Source organism: Lactuca sativa, chromosome 7 (genome assembly GCF_002870075.4).
Source record: "Lactuca sativa cultivar Salinas chromosome 7, Lsat_Salinas_v11, whole genome shotgun sequence".
Lineage (NCBI taxonomy): Eukaryota > Viridiplantae > Streptophyta > Magnoliopsida > Asterales > Asteraceae > Lactuca > Lactuca sativa.
This window is the reverse complement of record NC_056629.2, coordinates 5,306,254-5,328,978: the sequence shown is the minus strand read 5'-3', so window position 1 is coordinate 5,328,978 and position 22,725 is coordinate 5,306,254. Positions and strand designations below refer to the sequence as shown.

The 22,725-nt window shown below is 33.9% G+C and overlaps 1 protein-coding gene across 1 annotated transcript; it reads right to left on the bottom strand.

Annotated features, from left to right (window-relative positions):
• Positions 1-1,985: 1,985 nt before the first annotated feature.
• On the bottom strand, positions 1,986-4,718 carry LOC111902670 (ATG8-interacting protein 2). Its single transcript, XM_023898487.3, has 3 exons — positions 4,560-4,718; positions 2,969-3,721; positions 1,986-2,197 (listed from the first exon to the last, which is right to left on the bottom strand). Exons 2-3 carry the CDS (start codon positions 3,719-3,721, stop codon positions 2,105-2,107), a joined length of 846 nt encoding a protein of 281 aa, XP_023754255.1. The 5' UTR covers positions 4,560-4,718; the 3' UTR covers positions 1,986-2,104.
• Between the last annotated feature and the right edge of the window lie 18,007 nt (positions 4,719-22,725).

Genomic DNA, 22,725 nt, shown 5'->3' with positions numbered 1-22,725 from the left:
TCTAACCCTTTACTATGAATTACGAGTTCAGACGATGTTGTAACTACGTATTCATGGGATGTCACAAATTCCGCATGCCAAACTAATGGTCACAATTCACATCAGTGAGAATGGTTCATTTTTTTTTGTAAAACCAAAATCAGATTGGAAACTTTGATTTTTTATTTTGGAAAATGTCAAACCATTGGTTTTTTATTTCGGTTTCGGTTTTTTGTTTTTTTTTTAAATATATTTTTAGGGTTTTGTTTTTTTTTATTTCATAGATTTGTTCATCAACAAATGTTGTTACAATTTAACAAAAATAAATAATTTTGCTAAAACATAATACAAGAGGAAGTTTGTTCACATTTAGTCATTGAACTTTTTAGAGGGAAACGAACTTTCGATTTTGTTCATACTGAGTCACTAAACTTTTTTTCGTTATCTATTTGCCACTAAACTATTGAAACTGTTCACATTTTACCCTTACGACCGGTAACAGCCGGTCATAAGGGTAAAATGTGAACAGTTTCAATAGTTCAATGGCAAATAGATAACGAAAAAAAGTTTAGTGACTAAATGTGAAAAAAGTCAAAAATTCGTTACCCTTTCAAGTCATTATCCATATATATATATATATATATATATATATATATATATATATATATATATATATATATATATATATATATATATATATATATATATATATATATATATATATATATATATATATATATTAATGAGAGAAAATGGTATCATGTTGGAATTAATAAATGACCGGTGCAAAAATATCTCAAAAATATTCGTTTTTACAATAAATTTTGTTATTATTTGATATAATATTTTTGTGAAACCGCTAAAGTTGGTTATAAACTAGTATTTTAGAAAACTATTTAATATAGATTATTGATAAATGCATAAGGCATTTTCCAAAAGTTTTTCAAAATATATTTTTACATACTTTTTCTACATGTTTTCTATATATACCATTATATGGTATTTTACATTCGTCATCTAAATTTTCAATTAGTTTTTATCAAATGTTACTATTTTATCATTAACAACTAGCTTATCAAACAAAAATATTACTCGAGCAAAAAACTAGTTTTTAGTTATTCTAACAGCCTAGACGGTCAATTTTTAAACCTTATGAAGATAATCAATATCTTATAAAAGTAATATATTTACTTATTACACCAATCCATCAAAAAAACATATTTACTAATTAGAAGCATAAAAAAACATATTTACTAATTACAAGCATAAAAAAAAAAGAGAAATTAAATATCTTCCTACCTATTCTTTTTATATATATCATTATATCAAATTAAATAATAACAAGTGTAATATTTAATGTTCATTTAATGAAATTTAAAGATATTTTATAATAGTAATATGACACATGTCATTATTTAAATGGATAAGAAGATTTGTAGAAATAAAAGGTATGAGGATATTTAATTTCTCTAAAAAAACATCATCCTTAATAAATGAAGGCTTTTTTGCTACATGAATCTCTTATTAGTTTTGACACTTGTCATTTTGTGGTATTTTTTAATAAATGTTTTTTTCATTTGTTATTTTCTTAATTAACACATCATATTTACACCTTAGTTGATAATTGCCTTAATTGAAAATAACCAATAAATTACAATATTATAACTTATATAATAGTTAATATGTTTCATTTTAAATTTAAAATTTAAATAAATTTTTGTTTAAAACTTCATATTTAATTTTTTTTTGTTTTATTCAACCCGTATAACATACGGGTCTCACAGCTAGTAAGAGAATAAACACAGATTTAATATACGGTTTTTTCTCCTTTTTTTTCATAAAATAAGACATCATTAGTTTGACAATTACTCTCCATCTTCCATTTTACAGATCTCACTTTTATAGTTATATTTTTCTTATATATATATATATATATATATATATATATATATATATATATATATATATATATATATATATATATATATATATATATATGACCCATATAATGAAAATGTTAAATAACCTTCAATAAGTGATAACTGTGACTTAAATACTGACATTTTTTCACACTGTTTTTTGTATCATCATCATCATCATCAAAATAAATTATCTCCATTAAACTTCAACGATCTCGAGAGATGCTTCCATTGACCAAAAAATCTCGCCGGTTGCCACCTATGATTGCGTCTTTAAGACCTGTCATCATCCTCATCCTCTGTCAACAGTAGCAGACACCAAAACTTATTCAAGATCATGTATTTAAACTGTAACTTTACACAAAATTGGCTGAAATTGTTTTTATAAATCCCCAAGTCATTTTGTCCCAAATGAGACAAAACATGTCAATTAGCTACAAACTTACTAAGGTAAATGATGATATGATATTAAGGGCAAAGAGGTTATTTTAGCTTAATACTTATATTGCATTCAAAAGTCAAACAAATAAAGTTTTTTTCGGGCTAATGACAAAAGTACCAAAAATGAGAGGTTGGTATTAAGAAAATATGTCCTTTCAATTTTATCATAAAATAACCATTTATTTCACAAAATGAATTTTGCAATTTGCAAAATTGCTTTATTAAAGGTCCTAGGCTCCTAGATACAAAAACTAAAACTTTAAAGAATATTTATATATTTTCCTTTTGCGAAATAACATCTTCATTTTGCAATATATGATTTGTCATTTTGCCAAAAAAAAAAAAAGATATCACAAGAAAAAAATAATTTCACCAAAATGGTTAATTGGTGATAAATATTAAAAATATGGTCCTTTTCTTAATAACACACTTCGAATTATGTCATTTTGTGATTATAATAAAATAGTTATCTTTTTGAACATTTATCACGTAATAACCTCAAATTTCGCGAAATATTGATGTGATTTGTGGTAAAAATGTCAATTTGCAAAAAAAAAAAAAAAAAAAAAAAATCTGTTCCATGAAAACCATTTATGGAGAAATGTAATGTAAGCAGGAGTTAGGCGTACCTCATCATGGATCCGAAATTTCAATTCATGGCGCAAAACTTGCCATCTTTCATGCTGCCACTGTTGGCCAATAATCACAATACCCATCACTGCAGCCGCAGCAAAAATAGACCAAAATGTACTCGTCTCTTTTGTATGTGCATACAAAGATACAGCTTGTTTCTTCAACCAAACTCCATAAGGCACACCACATCCAGATCCATCATGTTCATGGTGGTTGTTGTTTTCTTTGGGTTCCTCAGAAGAGTATACAGACTCATCTAATTCTCTCATTTCATCATCTATGTTTTTCAGACCCATAGTTGCTTCACTGTGTAATGAATCAAGTGCAGGAGAAGTGTAAATACTCTGCTCTTTTGCTCCCATATTTAGACTGGAAAATGTAGTGTTCTCTGTGAAGTCTGTGTCGCCGAGGGCTAATTTCTGATCATTAGAAAAGGGAATTTTGTTATAATCATGTAACTCGGTTAGCTTCTTAAGATCATAAATTTCTTTTTCTTTCACGGATTCAGAATCATCAAGCTGATCAAAGATCTCTGTGTCTTGTTTAGGTGGCAAAACAAAATGAGTAGACATGAACAATGCGTTGGAAGTTTCGACTTTATCTTTGTCAACTACTTCACCCTTTTCTTCATGTTTAAGCTCTGGGATATTCCCACCAGGGGCAGCAGCGTATGCTGATGCAGTGAGTGATACTACTTCCCAATCGGCTCCTTTGGGGGCAGTTGCATGTCCTTCCTCTTTATCTGCCATCTGTGTTTTCATGAATTTGTGCATGCATCATTTCGCATTAGTGTAGGAATTTGTAAAATTGTAGGGATAAGAAGGTAAGATTAAACTAATATGCTTCTATAATAGTAATTATTTTGCGTGCTCAAGATAGGATTAGAAGAGTCAAAGATAAGCCCTACAAATGACGAAAGTAAGAACATATATAAATCACTATTGGCTATTGGTATAACCTCTCGTTGTGGTCATGCCACGTAAAGGCAGGAATCTAAACAGTGGATTTGCTTAGCAAAAAGTCGCCCCTTGGTTAGCAAAAACACAAAACAAATACTAGCAAACAACTTTTTCTTCAAAGTTTGGTAGTCCACTGGAATTAAATATTTGAAACGAATAATAAGGAACAATAAGATCACACGCAATCCTTTCCTCGCAATAATTCAGAATATTATGAAGAAATAAGAACTATAGATCGAGATAACATATATCAGCAAAAACTAATCATACATGCTTAAAAAGATACGATTCAAAATTCAGATAGAATCGCCGGTGAATCAGAAGTTGCGTTGTTAACTAAATCATCATCAAAGACCACCGTATAATCAATTTACTTACAGCTACGTTGATGTATGAAGTATCGTGTAGCAACACGTTATGTTTCCCAAAATTCAATACTCTACAAAAGAAATTACAAAATGGATCTAGACATCGGCAATAACTAATCAGACATGCTTAAAACAACACGGTTAAGAATATAACTTAGGGAAATTAAAATTTTAAACAATATCATCAATCGCTTAGAAGTAAGAAGGTGCGTTTTTAACTAAATCACCAATCAAGATCATCGTATAAGCGATTCACTTACAGTAAGGATAAGGTTTTAGGTAGAGACGCCGGAGACGGAGATGTACAAACTGCTGTATCAGGGTGCGGTTAGTGGAGTGTTTTTGGGGATGATCGGAGGTGTGTATATGTAGTACTAGAAGGAGTACGGGGATAAAGGGAAACTGGGTACAACCGGTAATGATAAATGATTATTGGTGGATTAACCGGATATAGCAGGTAAAGTATGTAACTGTTGTTTGCGCAAGGAGGGAAAGTATATGCGGTAGCTGTATTGGCGCGTTACTTTTTGACTTTTTGGTCTTTTGAAGAGATGCTTCATGTTTGGGGATCAAATTTAGATCGAAAACAAACTAAGAACTTGTTAATCCTCTTGCCAAACGGATTTATGACACTATAAAGATTGCCTGTTGGCAAAAAGATTAACAAATTTTTGGTTTGTTTTTAATCTAAATTTGTGCTCCCAAAGCATCTCTTTTATAGGTAAAATGATGTTTGCAAACAAGTTTCAAAGAAACATAAATAAATAACCAGTATGTTTTATAGTACAAGCTTAAAACTTTTATTTATATATTCTGATAATGTACTATGAAGAAATTGACCTTTCATGTGATTTTTAGTATAGTGTTGAGATTGGCTACAGCAGGACCGAACCGAGCCGAGCCAAAACCAAAAAATAAAAATCTAGGGAACATAGAATTGAACATATGTATGAGGATATGATGATGGTTAGGTTTCGGTCTCAGTACCGGTTTTCAGGTAAAAAATTAAACATAACAAAAAACGCTTATAAAAAATCAGCCCTAATAACCATTGTTTATGATTGTGTAACTCGGTCAATTCTTAACCAATTAAGGTGACTCTTGAGCCCAAAAAGTAGCCAAGACAAAGAAGTAAATGCTAGAGAAAAAATCATCTCATTCGAAACTCGTATGAACAAATAATGATTGTTCAAAGTTGACTAGAGGGTGTTTTTGATAAGGGATTCTAACCGGGTTCAAACGTGGATTGGGTCCAAATATTCAATTTGCATGTTTGATAAACCTTCTACAATGTTGGACTCAGTCCCTATTTTTTTTTTATCCAGTCTCTACTATTTTCCCTCTTGACCGAGACAAGACGCTTCTTTTCCCTAGTGTGCCCTTCTCCTTCTCTAACCTGGTCATATTTTCTTTCATCCTCTCACCTCGTTCCTTCAGATCCTCCCACCTTTCTCCTCCATTTCCTTCGTAATCACTGTTGGTTGGCCCTCCTCCAACAACGCCTCCAAACAAATTATCAAACTTCAAGTTGATAAAACTTGGATTCAAAAAGTGAGGATTATTGGAGGAATTTGACGCATGTAACGATTCATAGAGAAGAAAATTAGCGAGGAAGAAAAAGAAGAAGTTGAGAATTTAAAAAGAATAGTTTGAATCCATCTCTATCAATGGCTAATTTGGTTTCCCCTATATTCAGGCTACTGGAATAGTTGGTTTGTATTCCTCTATTCCTTCCTTTATTAGATAATTCTATTGTTTATTATTAAAATGTATCTTTGTATTTTATAGATCTGAAATCATAGGATCTCATTATTGTACCTTGTTAATATAAATACAATACAATACACATGTTTAGATGTTTGGTTGATTTATCAATATTCTATATGGTCACAACCTAAATCCCACGCCGCCCTCCTCTCGTTTTTTTTCTCTTCTTCTCAAAACCCTAAACTTCTTGTGGTACTTGATCATGTCTACATCGACAGATGGTACTTTCCCCATGAATACCTTACTCCATATGATCCTAATCAAATTAAGCTCCACTATTATCTATTGTGGAGAAACCAAATGCTTCCTTATTCTCTTATTAAAAGCTATTGCCCCATATTGACGACCCCTCTCTCAAACCTTTAGAGAGCATTGAAGTTGACAGTAAACCTGTCCCAAATCCAACGTATGCTTCCTGGCTTGATCTTGATCAAAAAGTGGTTATTCTTCTTAACTATTCTCTTATTGAAGAAGCCGTTGCTGAGGTCCTAGGTCTCTCTAATTCTCGATCTATCTGGACTGCATTGGAGGCTGCCTACAACAACTCCTTTATTGAACGCATCCACTCTCTTCGGATACTCTTCGTCAGATGCAAAAAGGTAACACTACAGTCTCTGATTATGGAAGGAAATTTAAAAGTGTATGTGATAAATTGGCTGCCATAGGCCAACCTATTGATGATATTGACAAAATACATTGGTTTCTTTGTGGTTTTGGTTCTTCATATTAGACCTTCTCTATAGTCATACAAACCTCTAAGCCATCTCCATCTTTTTCGAGATTTATTGTCCCAGATAGAAAATCATGAGATTTTCCTACAATCCCTCCACGGTTATGTTGCTCCTACTGCTAAGTTTATCTCTAAGTCTCGTTCTAACAATACTAGGGGTCGGTTACCATATTATCCTCGTGGAGAAGGATCTCGTGGTGGAGGAAGAGGACATGGAGGCAGAGGTCCTTTTGATTGCCAATTGTGTTGTACAAATGGCCATTATGCTTCCTTTTGTCCTCATCTTCACACTTATGCAACCAACTCCACTATCACCTTAGATGCAAACCTAGCTCAGGCCTTTCATTCTCAATGTCATGTGACCCAAGGAAATCCGTATTTGTATGTTGATTCGGGAGCAACTACACATATGACTCCTTCCATCAACAATGTATCTAAATCAGCTTTGTATTCGGGTAATATGCATGTTATTTTTGGTAATGAAAATAAACTTCTTGTTTCTCATATTGTAACGACCCAAAATTCAAGACCAAAAATTTCGTTTTATTTAAGTTATTACATAAAATCATCAGTATAAGACAGTCATAATAATATCTCATGTCGAACCAGTGTGTCAATAATCAAGCATGTCATCATAAAATAATATCAGAGTGTAATCCCAAAGATCCCATGTGCAGAAAACATAGTGTGATGCGTTGCGATCGAGCCGGCTCCTTTCCTTTGAAAATGAAGTACCTGAAACCATAAACAAAACATGTAATCATGCAGCTTAGTGAGTTTTCCAGAGCATACCATACACACAATCCACATATCACATATCCTGTTAGCTATAAAAGCTACATGTATCACATATCCTGCTAGCTATAGAAGCTACATATAGCATATAAGCCATGCATACAAAAACCTGTAAGAATGTCATGGGCTACCCCCACATGGTCTTCACCTAGGACTGTCATGGGCTACCCCACATGGTCTTACATCCAACGCCATGGGCCAACCCACATGGTCTTTACCTAGGAATGTCATGGGCTACCCCACATGGTCTTACATCCAATGTCATGGGCTACCCCACATGGTCTTTACCTAGGATTGCCATGGGCTACCCCACATGGTCTTACATCCAATGTCACAGGCTCCCCCCGGGGTCTTCATGCAAACATAAGATCACACATCATATAAAAGAACATAATGGCTAACACATATACCATAAACACATAATGGGTCGACCTTGGTGCCTTAGACCCATGGGTATGGTGAGAAGACTCACCTCACACAGCTGAAGTCCCGTGGATGAACTCGATGCAGCTGGTTGATAGATTCCCGAACTGCCAACATCAAATAATACCCAAATTAATAATTGGGTTCCAATCCCAAGGTCCAAATCACACTCCAAAGGCCCAAAAGCCAAGTAATGGGCCAAAGCCTAATATATATGGCCCAATTTTCCAAATTGGGCCCAAACCTCTATATGGACTTATTTAAGGCCCAACCAATCATTCTAGTCCAAACATTAGGCATTCCCATGGCCCAACCTCTCATAATCCTCAGGGGCCAATTGCAGCCCACTTATGGCCCAATTTTCCCAATTAGGCCCAAGCCACTCTAACGGGTCTTATTCTAAGGCCCAATGATTTCCTAAGTCCATAACATGTTCCCAATTGGCCCATTGAGGCCCACAACAACTTAGTTCAATAAGTGGCCCAATAAGAACCCAATTCCAATTAAGGTTTTTCACATCAATGTCGATTAGGGTTAAGTGTCCCTACTTAACCCATTAAGGACTTAATCCAATAGGTCCAATGTTTCCTTTAAGTTAATTTGCCATTATTTGTTAATTAATATTTCAAGTTTATTAAATAATCCCAATGCAGTCTCAATAAGTCCCAAATTAGGGTTTTCGTCATTTCATGGCATTAGGGTTTTCCAAACCCTAATTAGGGTTTCCAACCCATCTTAGCCCAATAGGCCCAAAACCAGGTCCTTAAGCCCATTAGGGTTTTACTTAGGTCAATTAGGGTCCATTAGACCCATTAGGGTTTCACGCATCCCAGACGAATCAAACACAAATAAACACACCGCCACCCAACGGTGGTGGTTTTGAGTTACTTTCATTATTCCTTTGGCTTTTTACAATTTTTACAATGAACTCACAAAATAACACACACACTACACTAAATAAACACACACACACACGCAACCACCCTTGTGGTGGCCGGCAGTGGCACGTGGTGGTGGTGGCTATCCTTGGCCAACACAACACCAAACATCAATCCAAACGCACTCGAAATCCCACAGCCACCCGAGATGGTGGCCAACAGTGGCGGAACGACGACAGCAACAGGGACTTCGACCTTGCTTCTCCGATCTCCAACTGAAATGGTGTCTTCCCGTTTTCTGTCGATATTTTATAATATTGGTAACAAGGCCACCTGTGGAATGCTCGGTGGTGCTAGGAGTCGACCACATCGTTAGCGGCGGCTGAAGGTCTCCACAAAGGTGGCGGTTGAAGATGCTTCACATGCCGATGACGGCCGGAGGTATAGCGATGCAAAGTTAGGGTTCGTGCAAGGAAACGAGGGGGAGGGATACGGGAGTTAATCCCGTGTCTCATTTCAAACATGTGTGCCATTTTCCAACTTTAGTCCCTCATCCCAAGATCTTTTTCCATTTAGGCCCAAAATTTACTCTTTATACCCCCGCTCCCCCAATTCCTTTCATTTTATGTCCGAAATTTACCTTTTTAACCTAGCCTCCTGAAATCCTTTACAATTTAAGTCTAATACTTACCAAATAGTCCCTTGGCCTCCAAAATCTTTTCAAAATAAATTCCAAAATTACTTTTTAACCCCCGAATGATCTGATTTATAACCTTTGGCTTCCCAAAACCGATAATCCCCTAAATAATATGAATTTATTGTGACTATTCGTTCATCAAATTTTATCTCTTTATTTATTACTTAAACAGGATGTTACACATATGGTTAATTCTAAGGTTGCTAAAAAGATGGCATTACATGATGTTTTGGTTATTCCTAGTTTAACCAATAACATGTTATCCATTAGTAAACTCACCAAAGATCACCCGGTTGATGTTCTTTTTTCTCAACATTTCTTTAATATTCAGGACCGGAAAAGCAAGCAGGTGATAGTCCAAGGACGTTGTGAAGATGGATTATATGTGCTTAGAGACGGTCTCATAACATTAGTGGTTGTTTCTGGTGTTTCAAATAAAGCTTATTCTTTTGAACTATGGCATAGTCATTTAGAACATATTTCTTTTGATGTTATTTATGGTTTACATAAACGGGGTTTCTTATATGTTACTTCCTTGTTACCAAAACCTACTATTTGTGAACCTTGTCAACTTTCTAAAGGTCAAAGATTATCTTTTGAATTAAATCCTAAACGTTCTTTACATCCTTTAGACCTAATACGGGACCAGCTCCAGTTTTATCTGATGGCTATCGATGTTATGTCATTTTTGTAGACGGCTATTCACGCTTCACATAGTTCTACCCTCTGAAGGCCAAATCAGGTTTCTATACTATCTTAACTGCTTTTTATCAAGCTTGTGCAAACCAAATTCTCCAGAAAAATCAAAGTATTTCAAAGTGATGGTGGTATTGAATTTATTAATAATACAGTTCATCAAATCTTCGAAGAAAATGGCACTTTTCATCAACTACCTTTTCCATATATTCTTCAGCAAAATGGACGTGCAAAATGAAAGCACAGACACATTGTTGAAACTGGGCTTGCTATGCTTTTCCATGCTCATGTGCCAGCCTCTTACTAGGTTGATGCTTTTAGCTCAACAATGTTTATTATCAATCATATGCCCACTTAAATTCTTGATAATTGGTCTCCTTTTAAGTTTCTCTACTCAAGAGTGCCAAATTATGGCAATTTCCGCACCTTTGGCTGCCTTGTTTATCCATATCTTTGAGATTATTCGGCACACAAACTTGCTCCTTGGAGTATTACTTGCATTTTCATTGGTTATCACTCCCAATACAAAGGTTACAACTGCGTCGATCAAGCCACTTCTCGTATCCACATTACACGTCATGCACGTTTTGACGAAAACGCCTTTCCTTTTAAGGATCCTATCACTGATCGAGATTTGTCAATATTAGATTTATACTTAAATCTAGAAGACGGGTCTGGTATTTATACTCCTCTATCATCGGATAGGCCCAAGCCTGATCATCCTACTTCTGTCTCATAGCCTCTAGACTCCATTGGGCCTTCTGCACCCTCCACCAGTAGCCCAACTCCTTGTCGTCTATGTACGCCTGATCCGCCTTTGCCACAACAATCATTTGTGCCTAGTGAAACTATTCATGATGATCATGTTAATCATGACCATTCAGATGATAATGTTCATTTCGATGATGATTCTTCGGATAATGATCATGTGAACAACCCCAATCACCCTATCCCTAATCATTATAACAATCTGCCCATTCTCTTACAATCAACCCATCTAATGCAAAATCTCTCCAAGGACGGAATTTGTAAACCACAACACGTTGCAGATTTTTCATTCCTTGCACATCATGACTTACATGTTGCCCTTCTCACCTATACTACACCTAAAGGATACAAATTTGCTGCAAAAAATCCTCACTGGTTGGCTGCTATGCATGAGGAAATTGAGACTTTACGAACAAAAAACACTTGGGGGTCCTAGTTTCGTGTCTGCCTGACTCCAGTGTTGTTGGATCTAAATGGGTTTATCGCACCAAACACAACTCCGACGGCTCTATTGAACGCTTTAAGGCTCGTCCTGTTGCTCCAGGTTTCAGTCAGATTCCCGACCTTGATTATTCTCATATTTATCAGCCCCGTTGTTAAAGCCTAAACTATCCACATTGTTCTTTCCTTTGTTTGTCTTGCATCAATTAGATGTCAAAAACACATTTCTTCATGGGTACCTTACTGAAACCATCTACATGGAACAACCGCATGGCTTCACTAATCCTTAGTTTCCCAGACATGTTTGCAAGTTGTCTAAGGCTCTTTATGGTTTGAAACAAGCACCACGTGTGTGGTTCCAACAACTTGGTTCCTTCTTGCTTGCAAATGGTTTTGTTTGCAGCCATGCTGAAACCTCCTTAATTATTTTTGCCCAACATTCATGCATCATGTATCTCCTTGGTTTAGAAGTGAGCTATACTGATGATGGGCTCTTCCTTAGTTAATCTAAATATGCCAAAGATGTCAAGTCTCGTGCTGACTTACTTTACTCTAAACCAATTCCCACTCCTTTGGCTACTCATGAAACCTTTACACCAGATGGACCATTATTTTATGATCCAATTATTTACCACTTACTTGTAGGTGCTTTTCAGTGCTTAACCATTACTCGAATGGGTCTCTCATATGTTGTCAATTAGGCGAGTCAATATCTTCATGCTCTTACTGATGATCACTTCCACTCATTCAATCGAATATTACGCTATGTTAAAGGTACCATTACCTATGGGCTTATCTTATGACAACCTCAAACAAACAACATTCTAGGTTACTCTGATGTTGATTGGGCCCATTGTCTTGAAACTCATCGGCCTACATATGGTTACTCAATTTTCCTGGGTGGTATTTTAGTCTCATGGAGTGCCAATAAACAACCAATTGTTTATAGATTGAGTTACGAATCGAAGTTTCGGGTAATGGCAAACATGGCAACTGAAATTATTTGGATCACTCATCTTCTTCGTGAGCTTCATGCGTTACCTCCTATCATCCCAATCTTCTTTATGATAATAAAAGTGCATTGATTATGACACAGAACCTTGTTGCTTACAAGCGTGCCAAACACATTGATCTTGATTATCACTTTATTAGAGAACTTGTTGCTTCTGGCAAACTCTATACCAAGTTCATCTCAACCAAGCTTCAGGTGGCATATATTTTCACCAAAAGTCTTCCGCGTGCTTAATTTGAACATTTTCGAGCAATGTTTCGTCTTGGTCCATCATCCATTCACTTGAGGGGGGGTATTAGATAATTATATTGTTTATTGTTAAAATGTATCTTTGTCTTTTATAGATCCTAAATCATAGGATTTCATTATTGTACCTTGTCAATATAAATACAATAGAATACACATGTTTAGATGTGTGGTTGATTTATCAATATTCTATATCCTTCTATGTTTGTGTGTGTATGTGTGTGTTTTTTTGCAGGTGAAACTTGGTAATCCTATCGGTTGTAACAATTATATACAAAAAAAAAATTGCAATGTGATTTGGTATCTGATTTTGTATGTTTTCATCATGTAAGTACTTGTATGCTCCTTGAAGCAGCAAATTGATTAGCATTATTTCCATAATCATGGAACATGACATGGTTTTGGATAATATGATTATATATGGAAGAGTACTAGATTGGGGGAATACAATTCAATTTCTATTGAGAATTTATGATATAGATGTCCGTTTTAGGGGATTTAGGTTAAGGTTTGAAAACAGGGGCAATTGTGTTAATACCTTCAGATCATTTTTTTTTTTTGAAACAATCAGCCACAAATATATAAAAAGAAACTCTAGCAAAAACTAGAGAAAAAACCAATTACAAAGAGTTCATGGGATATTTAACCAATTAACCCAAGAAACAAAACATTTTATATTTATATTTGAATACCAAAGAAAAGAGAATTCCTTAATGGCATCCATGATTTCATTATTTTTTAACTTTCCCGAAGCAAATACCAGATCATTCCTATACTTCCAAATGAACCAGATGGTAGTACAGGAAATGGCATCCACCAAAGTTTTCTTTTTTGAATTAACTGACATATTGTCAATTAAAATAAAAAGATTTGATATTGTATCAAAATCCATCCTAGCGATCTCCAACCAATTGAAGATGTCATCTCAGGTCCTTGCAGCCACTTGACATCTAACAAAAAGGTGATCCAACTATTCCACTTCTAAAGCACAAATATGACATAAAATGGAAGGAACGTTGTGACATCCCTATTTTCACGGTCAGAAAAGACCGATTTGTTTATGCTTTGTTTTATAAAATTAGAGTAATCATTTGATTAAAAGATTTGTGGAATTTGTTCCCAAAATAAAATATGATAAGAATTTATCAAAACGTTTCTCAAAGAGAATGTATTTTCATTATATAACAAAATCTCGGGATGTCATATTCCGATACAGACCAAAAGCATAAACAATATAAAATAGACCTTACAACAATTATTTATAACTACTGATCTATAATCCAAAATCTCTCGTCAAGTCCACCAACTTATACCCTCGTGTCATTACCTATAATGCAAAGAAAACTGAGTGGGTCAGGATTGGGAGCCTGGTGAGCATATAGGGTTTTCAACCCACAATAATACGTTTATTATATTCAATTATCAAACAATCAACCCAAATACCCATCCCCATATCTCCTTTATTTTCTCAAGGGTTTACCCTAAGAATCCACTATCCTTCATTCATTCATTCCTAAGCATTTACCTAAGGAATTAGCACTAAGTCCATTGTTGCCAAAGTTTATCTATCAAGTACTAAATCCATAGTTATCAGGTGCTAACTCCATAGTCACCCAGGTTTACTCAACAGTAGGCGCTAACTCCACAGTCACCAAGGTTTATACAATAGGCGCTAACTCCATAGTTACCAAGGTTTACTCAACAGTAGGCGCTAACTCCATAGTCACCAAGGTTTATACAAAAGACGCTAACTCCATAGTCACCAAGGTTTATACAATATGCGCTAACTCCATAGTTACCAAGGTTTACACAATAGGCGCTAACTCCATAGTCACCAAGGTTTACTCAACAGTAGGCGCTAACTCCATAGTCACCAAGGTTTATACAATAGGCGCTAACTCCATAGTCACCAAGGTTTACATATTAGGCGCTAACTCCATAGTCACCAAGGTTTACCCATACCATCTTTCATCACACACCAACTATTCCATCTACCCATGTTCTACCCAACATATATGTAGATATAAAATACATATACAGTTTAACTCACTTAAAAACTATATAAAACATCCATTTCACACTCATCTCAAATAAACAACAATATATAAACACATAACACGTATTTCATAGCAAATACTTCATATTTATGTGTTAGAAGAAAGTAACTACACACTCACTTGATCAGAAGATGATCGGACAACACTACGGCTTGTAGAAGTAGTATTCTTCGGTAGATCTGGAAGATCTTCACAAAAATTGGCTTCTCGCGGGTAGAGCTTCGGCTCGGGAATTGCACCTCTCGGGATCTTCGGGGCTTCGGGACTTGCTTCGGGCCTCGGGAATGATACCGGGGCTTCAGGATATTTCTCACACGAAAAACGAGGTAAAAACGCGAGAGAAAGGGAAGAAATGAGCAATAGAACTCGGCTGCACTCGACATCTATTTATAGGGGTTGAAACCCCGAATTACGCTGGGCGTAATCTTTAGTTACGTTGGGTGTAACCTGGATAAGGTCGTTGACTCCCCCCCTTTGGATAATATTGAAATTTATAATTAAATTTAATATTTTAATTATTTACTAAACTTCAAAAGTTCATATCTTCCTCATATGAACTCCGTTTTCAACGTTCTTTATATCCACGCGTAGGTGAGACTACGCACTACAACTTTCGTTTAGACTCCGTCGGCTAATTTTTAATTTATTTTTATTATTTATTTTTAGTAGGCCGGGACAAGAAAAGTCCGTTATAAATTCATAACTTCTTCATCCGACGTCCGTTTTCGTTTGTCATTTTACCGTTGCACTACTATCAACAAGATCTTCGGTTCTCGTTTAGATTGTTTCGGCTAAAAACTGTTCGATCTCAAATCGAGTATTCGGGCTGCATACAACTAAGTCAAAACTTAGAAAAATCATAATTTCCTCATACGAAGTTAGATTTGGACGTTCTTTTTATGCACGCTCACGTTTTAACGAACCCTACGAATTTCGTTTAGATTGCTAAGGCTAAATATCGCTCTAACGTAAATTCACTTTTTACGTCGTGCTGTGTCGTGTCGCATCTGTCGCGAAACTTCGACAGGTCATAATTTCTTCGTTATAACTCGGATTTCGGTGTTCTTTAAATGTACGAAATCCTTGTAACATATACTACAACTTAGTTAAGATTATTCCTTCAAAATAATCTTCCATCAAAAAGTCATTTTTGATGCTTATTGTCTTTAAAATTGACTAACCCTAATCTACGGGCGTTACAAACGTCTATATCCCAATTTTCTAAATTCATTCTAGTTGGGATTTTATCTAAACGAGTGTGCCATATCATTATGTTTACCTTTATAGGTAAAAAGGAATTCCATCTGGTATCTATACTTGCATTAGGGAGAATACTTTCATCTATCCATTTTCTAAGCACGCCCTAATGAAAAGACTCATTCTCATCAATATCCTACCACCACCTATCAGATTGATTAGAAAACTCAACTTGTTGGAGACAATCAATAAGATTCCTAATCTGACAAGCTTCTTCACTGCCCCTTTGTTCATGCCTCCACTTCCAACACCAAACACCATCAATATTTCGATCTGCTATATAACAATTTTTCTCCTTTTCAAGTGCAAAGAGCTTAGGAAATTCAACAGATAAAGAATGATTATCATGCCATGCATCTTTCCAAAATCTAGTGTTTTTGCCATTTCCTACTTTTTTCTTTATAATCGAATCCATCATAACACCTTTATTAAGAAGACGCGAATTTGACGCAACAATTCTAGCCTATGGCCCTGCTCCTAAACGAGAATAATTAAAATGGAAACCACCATCGTCACCAAATAATTTTTGTATGACTTTCACCCATAATAAATTTAGAGTGTTTAAGAACCGCTAACTCTATTTTTTAAGGAGAGCAAAATTAAACACCACCAAACTTCTAATATCAAGGCCTCCAATGCATCTTCATTTATCTGCATCACCTCCCCATAAAAAAAAATTTGAGTGTAAAGCTTCCAATTTCTTTGCCACCAACACAAGCATAAGAAAGATAGACATTAAATATATCACGAAAGACCCCAACACCGATTTTAGAAGCATTGATCTACCTCATATAGATAAAGTTAGAGCCTTGATAATTTTTATGATATCTATCAAACACAATCTTCCACCCAACCTCCCTTGTCATATTTTGCCTAACCGGAAGTCCAAGATAATTAAATGGAATTTTATCTGGCATACAACCAATAATCAAAGAATAGTCCTCCAATTCATCAAAAGAGACTCCCACACCATATAACTTTGTTTTATGTATATTAATCTTCAACCCCAAAACCAAAAAAAGCAAAGTAAAACTCGAACTATGTTATAAATATTACTTATAACCCAATCTCCAAGTATAATCACATCATCGGCATAGAATAGGTGAGAAATAATGAGAGAAGACTTGCCCACTTTAGCTCCCGAGAAAAGATTCACCGACTTTGCATCTTCAATAGCAATATGAAGACCTTCCATAACGATAATAAAGAGAAATGGAGATAAATGACACCTTGCCGAAGACCCCTTTGTAATTGAAATTCTTTCGTCATACTTCCATTAATGAGAACAAAAGCTCTAGTTGAAATCAAACAAGCGTGAATCAAAGATCTCCATTTATCACCAAACTTCATGAACTACATCATACGATCAAGAAAATCCCAATCGATGGAATCATAGGCCTTTTCAAAATCAATTTTTAGAACCATCATCTTCTTTCGTCTCTTTTTATACCATTCTACTAATTCATTTACCATAAGAGGACCATCCAAAATTTGTCGGTCATGAACAAAAGCATATTGCTCGCTACTAACAACATCATTTATCACTTTAGAAATCCAATTAGCTGATAATTTAGAAATAATCTTATATTGGACTCCAATCAAGCTTATAGGTCGATAATCATTCACCACCATTGGACTACTAATCTTTGGAATTAAAGTAATGAAAGAAGAATTGCATCCGAGGGTATTCTAGCTTTTGAGAAAAAATCACTAACAAAAGCATGGATATCCAATTTTATCAATTCCGAATATTGTTTGATAAAAGTAAAAGTAAATCCATTCGGGCCTGGCGCCTTGTCCCCTCCGCAAGACATCACTGCTTCCTTAATTTCCTCTAAACACGACAATATTTCCAAACCGAAAGCTTGCTCATCTGATAATCTTTTGAACCGAGGGATCCTGTTCTCCCCACTACAGTACATGATATTTTTCTGAATTTATCACTAAAGTGATCAAGAAAAATAGCCTTAACATTGATAGTAAGTTTAAGTTTAATTTTTGTCAAATGTGTTTAATTTGGATCTCTTGCTCTGTCAATGTAACTATAAATTATGTGTTGTTATTTTCTTTGATTTTAGACTGTAAAAAGTTCATGGAAATAGTTAATGAAGTTTTCTACATTAGAGTCATAATATTCGGAGGAGGAGAACAAAGATGCCTCAAATGTTGTTGGACTAATGGAGAATTTGAATATTAAAGATAAGACATAAAAAGAAGAAAAAGAAGTCAAAGAGGCATATGTTGATACACCAAATAAAGAGAAGAAAGAGCCATAAAAGGTACCAAAGTTAGAGGAGAAGAAAAAAGAAGAATTTTTACCTGCTTCCTCAGTTTAAAATGTAGCCTTATGAGGACTGAGGTTAAATATTCCTTCTTGATCAAGTGACTGGACAAAGAGAACTTTGATGGGTGGTTTTTTATGTCAAAAGGACATGATATGTTTGAGTAAATACCCAAATGAAATCTTATTTCATGTTAAAGATTATTATTTTGATCATGACTTGGTTTTATGATACATAAAAATTTAGAAGATTGTGAGCTTTGGAAACTAGTGAAAGTTATAAAGATTTGTTGTATGTCACATTAAGATTGTATATATTTTAAACATTTTCCAAAGAAAAAAATGATCACTCCAATGAGCAGATTGTTATACAAAATGTGGAGTCCAATGAAAAACGTTCTTTTGTTTATGATTTCTTAAATTGACAATGACGTATGACGTTCAATATAATTAAATGGTAAATCATAAAGGATTTATTATAAAAAAAATATTGTATGAGGTTAATATAGGCATTTTGCAATGTTTTTGCAATGTTAGTCAGATGCAAAAACAAACAACAAGTTTCCATCAGAACTCAATCGAAACTTATAACCCAATCAACACTACAAAAAATATGTCATTTAGTGGCACACAAAAAGTGCCACTAAAAGCCCAAAAAAATGCCACTAAAGGCTTCTCAATGAATCAGCGGCACACTTAATAAATGTCACTAGAAACACTCACACTAAAACCTTTTAGTGGCACTTTTTGTTTTTGCTACTGCAATTTTTAGGTTTTCAGTGACACTTTTTTAAGTGTCACAGTAAAACAAATTTCTTTTGTGGCACATATTTTGTGCCACTAAATCTAATTTGATTTAATAATTTATGTTACTTTTAGTTATACATTTTAAGATTTTAGTGACACTTTTTTATTTACCACAACAAAAAAAATAGTGCCTTTTTTTATGTGTCACAGCAAAGGAAATTTTTTGTGGCATATATTTTGTGCCATTAAAAACTCATGTGATTTAAAAAATTCATGTTACTTTTAGTTACATATTTTAAGATTTTAGTGACAATTTTATTTACCACAATACAATTTCATCTATAATATAAAATAAAATGAATAATTAAATTGTAGCACATTGAAAATAATCAAAATTTCATTGTTTTTCATCAATATTTTTTTAACTTTTTGAATATAATATCTAGATAAATATCAAATATGTCTAAATACATGATAAATATAGAGTAATGAACAAAATTTAAAACTTGGATATAAAAGAAAACAAAGACATGATAAGTTGAATAAATTGTGTTATCTCATACTTTAGAATCAATGCTAGCAATTCCCTGTCAAAAAACAAACAAGGATAATCCAGAATCCAGTGAAATAAAGCTTAGTTTAGAAAATACATAATATAACACTCAACACAAATAAACTATATTTATAAGAACAAAGGAAAGACAAAAGCTCATAAAAATTATTACCATGGTTATGATGACTTTCAGAAGATGCTCTCTGGTTAATTGAATTAGAGTTGCGTGGAACTGTAGAAGTGTTGCCTAGCATCTGAAACAAATTAATGAAAACATATAACATTAATGTCCAACTCTCGATACCTTCTACTAATCTTGTACAAATGAACAAGAAGAATGCGTTTAAGAAGATGCAAATGTACACCAAGAAGAGTATTCAAAAGGGCAAAAGTGGTCATTCTTAAGTCCAATTGGAAATATGATAATGGACTAATTTTAATGAATGCTTTTCTTGTTCATAGGGTAATTGAAAAGGAACAATGCAATTATAGATGGCATATGTACCTGTATGTTCATATTGCTAAGAATTCCAGACAAGTTTGCATTTGGGATATGTTCTTGGATGATATTTTCCATAACGTTCACCATAGTTTTTAGTTGTTCGACACTCGGATCATTAGAACAAGAAACAACCTTCTCTTTTACGGTAGGCATCCTTCCAACACATCTGATATACCCTCTTTTTTCAGGACCTTTCACTTTAGAGTAGTCATCATTTGAAATTTCATCTACAGATCCTAAGGTACTTGATCCTTGGGTATTTGAGGAATCGCTTGTAATGGCTTATAGGGAAGTGTGCATAATAGCAACATACAAAAAACATGACAAGTGTTTCTCACCCACTGTTTTGTCCCACTTTCAAATTAATAGCAACATACTTTGAAAGTGGTTACTATACTATCATAGTATACCAACCTAGTTTAAAAGTATGTTTCCAATACTTTGAAAGTGGGACAAATAACAAGGTTTAAAACGAAACAAACAGTATATGACTTGATATGATTAAAAACATGTATATATAGTGTCTAGGGAAATCATTACCATAACTTGAGCGACTTTTTCATTCCCGATATTTCCAGTTTTACGAGTGCGGGTTTTAACATATATTTGTCCTCATGTTGGGTATACACCATTCTTCAATGCCTATAACAAGATGTAGTTATGTTTGATGAAAAATAAATAATTTTAAAAAAAGACGATAATATAAGTCAAAATAATAAAATATAATAATACCACTTCGTGAGCAAGTCGAGCAAATGATTTTGTCCCAGAAACATGGGGCTCTTCCATCTTAGCACGGCTCTTTCTCCTCAAATCACTCATGCTTTACATAATTATTTTCCATAAATTTACTTTATCTTTTACCCATAATAGCAATGTACTTTCTATTTTTTAGTGTAAAATTGTTTTAACTAAAAGGTGAAACCAGGGATTCAATGAACAAAAAGCAGTAAAAAATCAGAATGCAAACTTGGAAGAAGCAGCAGTAAAAAATCAGAATGCAGATAGCTCTATTAGTAGGTTGATGGAGGAAAAGGAAGAAATGGCTATCTACTTTAATTCATTCACAGGTTCACCCTTAAGATACTTCAATAGTTGGGAACTGGGAATACAAAAAGGCATATTCCTTACACTGCCCAGGTGATTTCTCATTATTTTTTTACAATAGATAAACTCATAATAGTGATTTTCGTCATAAGATTCTCTGACAGTCACTGCCGTGGGTTATTTTAAGCTTTTTTAATATTGGTCAAAGATTGTATAAGAAAACATTGATCATGAGGTCTTTGTGTTTTTAAGTGAGATTTTCCTTGATTTCATTTTTATTCGTGTTTAATCTTTTTTTTTTTTGTGATATTGAAGGTGCTTTAGCTTCATTTTATAGAAATTAAGGATTACATGCTTCTGAATTCACTTTCATTACTAGCATTGTTATTGAACCTTTAGCACTTCCAATGGAGATAACTTATAGCAGTATATTGTGGAAGATAACTCGGTTAATTAAGAAAATTCAACTTATTTTATTTTGTTTTCTTTTCCCTTATTGTGTTTTTTATGGAGAAATCACTTGAAATTGACCGGCTGAAGAATGATCTTATACTGCTTGATGATCAGAAGAAAACATCAGAAGATGTAAGTTTTATACTTTTTTATTTTTTTTAATTAAGATATAACCTTATAAGGGTATTTTTTTTGAAATTTCATAAAACTGAAAAAAAAAAAAAAAAAAAAAAAAAAAAAAAAAAAAAGAAGTTAGAAACTGAAAAGAAAACCAAGGATCAAATTTTTATTGGAAAAACAAAAAAAATTTCAGATGGTCAAATAGTCAACAGTTATGTGTATCTACAGAAGTTACTGAATCATACCCTGTAAGGGTATTTCTGTGAATTCACAAAATTGAAAGAATAAAATATTTAAAAATTAAAAAGAAAAGCAAGGGTCAAAATTTTTATCAGCAAAATGAGATAAATTTCAAATGGTCAAATAGTCAACAATTATGTGTATCTACAGAAGTTACTGAATCAAATTGTTGAGATCACAAAAGAAAGAAAAGAGTTAGTGGCTCAGATTGAAGAATAACAACTGCTCATGGAAAAATGTAATGACAAGGTAAAAAGTTAAAAACCAAATTTGATTGCTATTTTTGGATTTTTCATTTTACTTAATTTTTTTTCTTTATATTTTTTACCAGCTTTTAAATACGAAAGCTAAAGTTGAAGAGTTGACAATGAAGCTATCTACCTTAGAAGCCAAAACACACGGTGTAAGTTTTTTTGTCTTGAAAAATGTTTTTTTTTTTTTTTTTGACTTTTTAGTAATCATGTTGACTTTGACTTTGACTTTAACAGGGTGATATAGACAAGGCAAAATTGAGAATGAGGTTAAATGGAGCACAAACAAGGTTGGATGGAATGAGGGTCAGATGTAAAGAAGAAATGAAGGAGAAAGAGTTTATGAATAAAAAGTTTGAAGAGGCTACAAATAAGTTAAAGGAACAGTTGGTATGCTGTAGAATTGAAAACATGAAGCTTAAAAAGCACCTTCTTCTCAAAGAGTAATTGTCAATACAATATATA